Below are 8411 nucleotides of genomic sequence, written 5' to 3'. Positions count from 1 at the left end.
ATTTACTAACTTATGCTGCTCCACACAAATTGGTCTGTAAATGTTTTGCAGTTCTAAAATGAATTGATCTTTTTTGCTGCCCTATATTTGTACACCCCAAGACAAAAATAAGCCATGAATGAAGGGGCTTCAGCTATTTCTTAAAATTTGACTTTTTTAACCAACTGAATAAATACACTCAAATTATGGTTGTATATTAAAAAAATGTTATACCACTACAATAAAATATTGCGCATTTTTAGAGCTTTTTACTCATCTTAACAGAAGGTGTTGTTTTGCTGTTTTGTATTGCCTGTGGTTACTTTGTTCCTAGTGGTAAATAAGCATTAAGCAGAAGTCCAATTTATGTAGTCAACGACAGTGCAATATGGGAAATGTGAGTGAAGAATACAGAGCAAACCTCTGTCACCTTAACCAGAAGGTCAGGTTGTATTGATCTTGCTGAAGCAGATGTAATGTGAACTCCAGCTAATCCAAGCGCTTACAAGATAAACACACTTATTTGGCAAAATTATTGACTACTATTAAAAGAGAAACTTCAGAAAAACTGTGCTCTCTCTCCAGCTGGAGCATTCAGACCTACCTCCTCACTGTACTTGCTGACGTAAGAGTAGATCTCATTGAGAGCGCTGAGCATGTTGAACTCTGTAGAGTGGAGTCTGGCCTGCTCAGCCAAATACGCATTCATGTCCTGATCACTAATCGCCGGCATCCGGGTGATATCAGCRTAGTACCTGGAAATACAGGYAACAGGAACACTTGGAGTCACTCACTGAGTTAATATGATTGTTCGACTGAGCTTTTTATTACTTTACAGTCATATTTTCAAGCCATTACACCACTTGTGCTGACAATTTATGCCTGCTAATATTCACTTGCAGAGTGCTTTTACAGACTGTGTCTGAGAAATGTGAAAGAAAAAAAGAGCTTTTTGAATCAATTTCCAAAGATTACCCGGCTTTTTGTGTAAGAGGAGACAAAAAAAAAGTGTGATTGGGAGTCGATGTTGAATGTAGTGGTTACACCTACCTTTCTACCCAGCTCTTATAATTAGGGATATCTTTAGCGTAGAGTAGTTTATTAGAAGGTGAGTCTTTGCCCAGCCGGTGCTCCGAAGTCGAGCAGGAATCCATAAAGGTCTGAGCTACCACAGAGAGACAGGCGTCCGTGATGCTGCTCTTATGGATGTCAAATACAAACTGAGGGTTCTTGATGACGTTCACCCAGAAACGCAATGGAAGGCTTTAAGATGAAGATGAAAAACATAAGTTAGGGACAGACATGGACCTAACTAGTACCACATTTGTTTCAGTTTTCACAGGAAAAAAAAAAAAAAAAAAAGTCTTACCAGTTGCTTTTCCATGTGTGACGAACGTCTGTGTCGTAAATGCCATGTCTGTCTGCCTGTTCATCTAGGAAGTCAAACATGTATTTGATGGCCAGGGGAAGCGTACTCCCTCGATGAACCGTACTGAACAACGTCTCAAACAGATCATCGACGAATTTTTGGAGAGTGCCCTGTACGAGGCGATGAAGAGCATGATATCAAGACTGTGCATAACGCCTTGACGTTTGTAGAGGAAAAAGTTCAGCCAATATGAAAATTTTTTCAATCGTCACAAATAAAAGTTTATATGTACAAGTTGGCTGACGTACCTTAGTTGCTAACAACCGGGTTAGATAAATCTCAGAAACCATCTTGCTGCCTCGATCTCCTTCCTTCTGGTCTCCATGTTCATGGTTCTTCACCAAGTGCCAGACCTTTACACCGCTCTCCAGGTCCGGCGTGATCATAGGAGCACGAGACCTCAGGCTGTCTGGACTGCCCGTGTAACGGAACGAAGAGTCTGTCCGAGATTGAAAAATAATACATTTGTAGAGTTATATATAAGAATCCATGAGGTTCAGTCAGAAGTACATGCAGAAATCATAGGCATGAATGTGTACTTAATTTCAGATCGTTTTTTTTTAAAGCTTTTTCAAGTTTGGAAAGATGTTTAACATAAAACTTAAGATTTAACACACAAATTTGATCCGTTTTTGGCGATACACACACAGTGGAACTGACATATACTGGCATTATAATCATACATGGATCTACATTAAGCTTTAATTAAAGTCTGTAGTGTCAACTTGACAAAGACTATTAACTTTTTGACATCTACCACGGTTAATAGCAGCTTGTAGTTTCTCTTTTCCTTTGTAAAAGTGATTTGGTTAATAGCAGATCTCTTAACAACAAAATGGCACAGACATTTGGGAGAAGATGTAAGCGGAAACATTTTATTTTTAATATAATAAGTACTTAAAGGATGCCGTACAAGAGGGACGAACCTTGTATAAAATACATTAAAATGTCTTCTGGAGAACATTTTATGACCGATAAGACAATTAGTTAAACATTTGGTGACAATAACAAGGAGTATTTTAGAACAAGTTGAAACAAAACATCAAGCATGGTGTTTCCTCAGCCATTCATGTCAGAACTACTGATGGTATGTGCTTTAAAATGTGTGTGTGGTCCAGGTGTGACTTGCTGAAAGACATTTAAAGGTATATTATCGTGGGTGTATGGTTGCATTCAAGCAAACAGATTTCACAGAAAATCACCCCAAAATTCAAACCTTTGTGCCCAAATCCTCAAGAAAAGCTGCTGTTGCCTTTTGCAAAATTAGTCCACAAGAATGGTTGAAATAATTCATTAAAAATATTATGACACTCAAGCCCATGAGGAGATTATGTAAATGCTGAGGGAGAACAGGACTTGTACAGCTTTCCTTTGTTCATCATAACACAACCTCATTTTGCAGGCAGGTTGAAAATAATGCTGCAGATTTACTTCCTGTGATTATTCACTGTTTGATTTTTCTGTCTCCGTCATAAATTATGTGATAATTATCATSTTTTATCTTCTTCATCTACTTATATAATCCTTGGCTCATGAGGGTTGTACCTGGCTTCACTTAAAAGGCATGATTGGCTTTTCTCCAAATGCCATTTTTAAAATAAAAATCTCCGTCRTGCCCTCATCAATGCCTCAAACAATCCCCGATTTGCAAAACTCTGTCCTTCACCAATACATCACCCTCATCATGCATCCTTCCACCTCACATTCTCACTCCGAATGATGCCGGTTTTACTTTCGCTAATTAGTCGGCATCTACTCYAGGCAGCAGCGTCTCTAGAGGTTCAGGATCTGAGGATCCCGTTTGAGGATTTCTCTCACCTGGCTTCAAAGGCCGAGCGGAACAAAAAAGCATTAGCTGCCATTTAAGCCCCCTATACCTTTCAAATAAGACCCTACTGCACCCCTTCAGTGTCCACTGGGGATGGAGAAGGTTGAATGCATGCGCCGGGTGGATTGGGATCCCAAATCCGATCTTAATCCAGTCACTGGCTTTTACTCCTCCTCTGTTCCCTTATGCTCTGTGTCTTACCTATTTCTGCAGCTGTTTTCCGAGCTGATCAGTTGTACTCGTGGCATAATGTGAGTCAAGATATACTAAACTCTGAAAATTGCATTAGTTTGAATCCATTTTCTTCTGCCCCAAACGATGATTAATGAAGGTCGGGCTAATGCCAGCAAATTGACTCCTCTCTATCCATCTCTAATGAGAGAAACAATCTTTTAAGCAACCTTTACTGTGATAACTATCATTTCCTTGTAGTGATACCCTCTAACTTTAATGTTTTATTTAAAAGAAGACTACTGAATGCTGAGCAGTGTTTCTAAAGGTCAATTTAGATGAGGACTGTTAATAAATGTCTCCTCACTTTATTCTACACTAAATACTCCAAGTAGATGTGTTGTTTAACCCAGAGTTCACAGGCACACTCTCTCTGTGTTTTCAGTAAATACGTTTAATTGCTTGGAGGAATGAGGGTGATCTTAGCTTGTTAAGACAGTTTAAAGGCAGACTTTAGCTCTTTTCCCCCAGTCCTCATAATTGGCCCTGCTCGCTCTCTTATCCTTTTTCTGTTTGTGTGAAGCATCATTCACACAGAATAATTAGCAATCATGAGTTGCCTGGCGCTGGCGCTGGTGCTGCGTCACTCTGGCAATGGACCAAAATTTGGCACTAAACAGCCCAAAGTAAGTCACACGTCTGACAGTCTGTGAACATGTAGCCACTGTGGCAAATGATGCGTGTCATCGATGTTAAAGAATTGGTGAGTTCAAGACCCGATACAAGGCAAAATGGAAGACTACAGCACTTCATTATACACTATATTGACAGCAATTTTGTAAAAAAAAAAAAAAAAAAAGGTCTCGACCTTTTCTTGATTGAAAAGAAAAGCATCAATGACGACCCAGATGAAGTCATGCTTAATTACTTCTACTTTGTGTGAGAAACAGATAGAGGTCAAAAATACTTAAACTTTTCTGGGCATATTCATGAAGAAGCACCTCCTGAATAACAGGTAGTTCCTCCCTGGGTTTGAAGAGTTAACCAATAGGAGTAGGCTGATATTTTTGCAGAGTGGACAGTCTCCCAACCAGGCTTTTTTTTAAGAAATAAGTTTTAAAGGGTTGTTTTCTGATCTTGCTCCAATCATACACAGGCCATCATCTAAAGCTCTAGGAGTTGGGTTCGTTAATGCTCCATTTGGACACAATTAGATGTTTTCATTTTTAAAAATCTGTGAATCACTTAAAAATATATATTTAATTTCAGAGAGAGACATTATATAAGTTATTATTGCAGATCACTGGATTGTAATCCAATAATCAGTAAATTTCATTTCTTTGAATTTTTTTTTTTTAAGTTTGCTATTCTGAAATCTTTCCGTGGAGTTTGGACCAACTTTATGTATTTTTTTGAAACAGCAAATTCACCAGTGACTTTGTTTCACTTTTGAAACAAAGTCACTAAGTTAAAGTTTCATTGCACAGCAGCTTTTTAACTTCTCTCCCACTGAAACTTGGCAAGACATTGATTAYTGTAGTTCACTTAAAATCCATCCCCTTAGTACATTTTCACAAAGTTTRAATTGACTTTACAAAGTCAATTTAAAGTATTGAAGCCATTATAAAAAAAAAAACACTAAGATAAATGCTACATTGGTAAAATGTATTYACATACTGGACTTTGCTGTTTTAAAGGGGAAGTTATCCATCTTTCTAGATCAGTGACTTTCCACTGTTCTGCATGTTTTCGATGTTTCCCTGCCTCCACACACCTGACATAATTAATGAGTTATCATCAGGCTTCTGCATCACTTAATGACATGCTAAGGAGRTAATCATTCATTTGATTCAGGTGTGCTGAAGCAGGGAAAACTCYAAAACATGAARGACAGGCAGTTTGTAGGCATGAGGTTGAAAACCACAGCTGAAGGAGCAATCCTCCTGGAATAGGAAATAAAAATTTCAACAAATAGCACTTATGATTGGAAATGGACACAAATGAAACTACGAGCATGTTACCAGTACGCTACCCTGAACTTATATCTAGTTATTGCAGACGTGGTTGTAAGTGCAGTGGAAATGGAAGAGGGTAAATTGCCACCGGTTCCCAAAGTGCAAACACAGCTTACTTTATAATAATGAAACGCAAACACACTACAGCTCTCATTCTCTCAGATGTATTTTATTTTTTCTCTCTTTGTACTCTAGATCATTAGCAGTTTGAACCTYAAGAGGAATGTAAACAATTTCATAATTACCTATGTTGTACATGTCTCATTTTGCAATTAATGTGGAGCCAATGTGTGCTGACTCACCATATCTGCTGATGGAGGTACGGGTTATGCTCGCCGAAGAAGGAATGTTGTATGATGAGGTTTGCTTGGGGACCAAAGCTACCACGCTGCGATCAGAGACCTGCATGAGGAGACACGGACAAYGCCACATTTCACTCCAGAATGCATATCTGCAATTTGTCACATTCTGAAGAGAGGTCATGCTTTACTCAAACAAAATAACAGGTGTATGCATGCATACAGTGTTTTCTGATAAATTATTCAAACTATGAAGATCAGAAGTAAACAATTCTCTTAGCAAAGACTCACAAGAATTCATGTTGCTCCCTGTTGTTCTGCACCACAACCCTGTAGCTTTTTTCAAGCTGAGCAAAGTGCTGCAGCTGCATGATGGTTGTACTCAACATGTCTGTCATTGTCAATTTCAATACTTTCAGAAACATTACAGAGATGAGGTAAGCTTTGGCGCTGGGAGTTTATGCAGAGAGGGGTAATGGTTGATGGAAAAGGAGGCTCAGTGTCTCAGTTCGAGTCCCTCCACCCTTACCATAAATGGTTGGTGAAAGTAACAAAACAAGTACCAGTCAAAAAAGACGATAGGACGAGGCGATAACATTTGAAGACGTTGCTCAGTTTAATCCTTTTCCCTTTGTGAATTATATTTCAGACTTTTTCCCCAGTTATTATAGCTGAAAAGCTGTAGGTAGAACACACAGCGCCCTACAGCACAAAAAAAATGTCTTTAAAATTAGCTTCAAGACTTGATTGTCACATGAGATCATTTATCAGTTTAATTAATGAATGCTACTGCTGCTAGCGGACCAAAACATCTCTGCTTGAGACAGCCAAAACACAGCAAACAACTCGCGGTTCTTCAGCGAGAACCAAAAACAACAAAAGAGCTTGTTGGCTGGCATTTGCAGCTTACCCCGAGGAGGGAATTCTGCTTCAGACCCAGCAAAGACAAACTGATGAGCCTCCAGTAGAGAAATAAACAAAAGGCAATAAATGCCAGGCTCCTAAAGGCACACCTTAGAGAAACAACAGGATAAAAGCAAAACATTTTCCCTTATATCTCTTAGCAGGAATAAGTTATTTTTGCATTTCGGCTTGGAAAATATCACACWGCATATTGTTCATGTTGGATGAAGCTTAAGCYGGGCTACTCCATTCCTCTCTCCCTCTAAACCTTACATTCCTTCTCAGCTGATCTCGCCAGTGAAGTTTCTCAAAGTACAAAGGAAATAMCAAATCTCTAACGAGTGAAACAAATGTTCTTTAATCAGAAGTGCAGCATTCTCTGCTTTTAGCACTATTGCTACGTAATTAATTGAAACCATGATATCCTGAAGCCTAACTTAACACATTAACATTAAGCATYAACATCTTTTTAATCTAACTTGCAACAAACTAGTGATAAAGGATCTGGAAAATAATAAGGTCCGAAATAAAAATGATTTWAAAAAATAAGATGTGACATAATGTTCAGTAACAGCATTTTTGTAATATTGTAGTAAAACCCTGTGATCAAATTATCCCTCAATAAAGTATAGWGCACTCTACACAGTTCATGGGTTTTTCCCCTCACTTTCTTTCTCACCTCCACTGTTTCTTGTCAGATTCTGCTCGCCTTAACTTAATTTCTACATCTTCTCTGTCCCACAGCCTGGTCCAATTGGCTGACAGTGCCTAGACCAGCTCTAACACACCATCAGGGTACACTTCCGTGAAGTTTTCACTGCTATTCCTGTGATACATTTTCTCCGGGGAGCATGAAATAGCTTCTCAGTACCCTCCTTTCCTTTTTACATCTACCTCCATCTCTCTCTTTCTTTATGCTTTTTATGGCTGAAAGAGAAGCGAGAGCAGAGATGGCTCCTTGTGATAGGAGTAAATGATTGAAGGCGTGCAGATTCGCCCTTCAGGGATAATCCAGTGTGGGGCTGATAGTGGGCAGGTGTGATAAGGGCTGTGGACCCCGCCTGTGATAAGACCTTCCATTAGACACTGGTGAGTCGGCCAGACAGCTGAGTGTGGTCATCTTCTACCTTTCTTCCTCCCTCCTGCATTCTCTTAGATCATGATGCCTATCAGAGGAATCACCGCTGCCCAGTAGCTTGGAAATAAACTCTGTATGTGTGCAGCTTCTGTAAAAACTAGAAGGGGGGAGAAAAGTCTGAAGGCAGTYATCAAAAAAGAAAAAGTACTCSAGATTTATTTTATTTTTGACTCAAGGTGGAGTTTGGATATGGAAAACATGTAATTTTTTTGGGACTGTCTGCAAAAGTTGCTTTTAGTGATGTGACTCAGTGCAGCAACATTAACCAAGCATGTCACTTATTTTCAYTTCACATCCTAAGACCATAGTTCTCCTTCTGATTAAAGGCTTGTATTCTAACCAAATTGAAAACAGACTCGAGACAACTACAGTGTTAGACTGAGAAAMACAGCAATGAGCAAGTTTGTGTTGTACGTTTTGCTGTTCAAAGAGCCCAAAACCCTGAGATCAGTTTGTCTGCAGAGCTCCAGGAGCCGTCGGTCTGCTCTCCAGGTTCCTCTGGAACAAACAAGTCGGCACTCAAATCACCAGACTAAACAGCAGCTAAACCAAAACATTATGGTTATGATAAGTATTTATATTGMATAGACAAATACATAAAGGTGAAAACCTCTAACAAGAGGTTTTCCAGACTAAGCTTGGATTTTCC

General features: G+C 39.1%; 1 protein-coding gene across 1 annotated transcript; it reads right to left on the bottom strand.

Annotated features, from left to right (window-relative positions):
• Window positions 1-23: 23 nt before the first annotated feature.
• LOC103461156 (plexin-A2-like) lies at window positions 24-5860 on the bottom strand. The gene is made up of 5 exons (XM_008403483.2): window positions 5725-5860; window positions 1657-1847; window positions 1349-1518; window positions 1030-1242; window positions 24-734 (listed from the first exon to the last, which is right to left on the bottom strand). Exons 1-5 carry the CDS (start codon window positions 5852-5854, stop codon window positions 539-541), a joined length of 900 nt encoding a protein of 299 aa, XP_008401705.2. The 5' UTR covers window positions 5855-5860; the 3' UTR covers window positions 24-538.
• Window positions 5861-8411: the final 2551 nt, after the last annotated feature.

Source organism: Poecilia reticulata, unplaced genomic scaffold, assembly GCF_000633615.1.
Source record: "Poecilia reticulata strain Guanapo unplaced genomic scaffold, Guppy_female_1.0+MT scaffold_680, whole genome shotgun sequence".
NCBI classification, from domain to species: Eukaryota; Metazoa; Chordata; class Actinopteri; order Cyprinodontiformes; family Poeciliidae; genus Poecilia; species Poecilia reticulata.
This window is presented reverse-complemented; position numbering and strand designations above follow the sequence as displayed.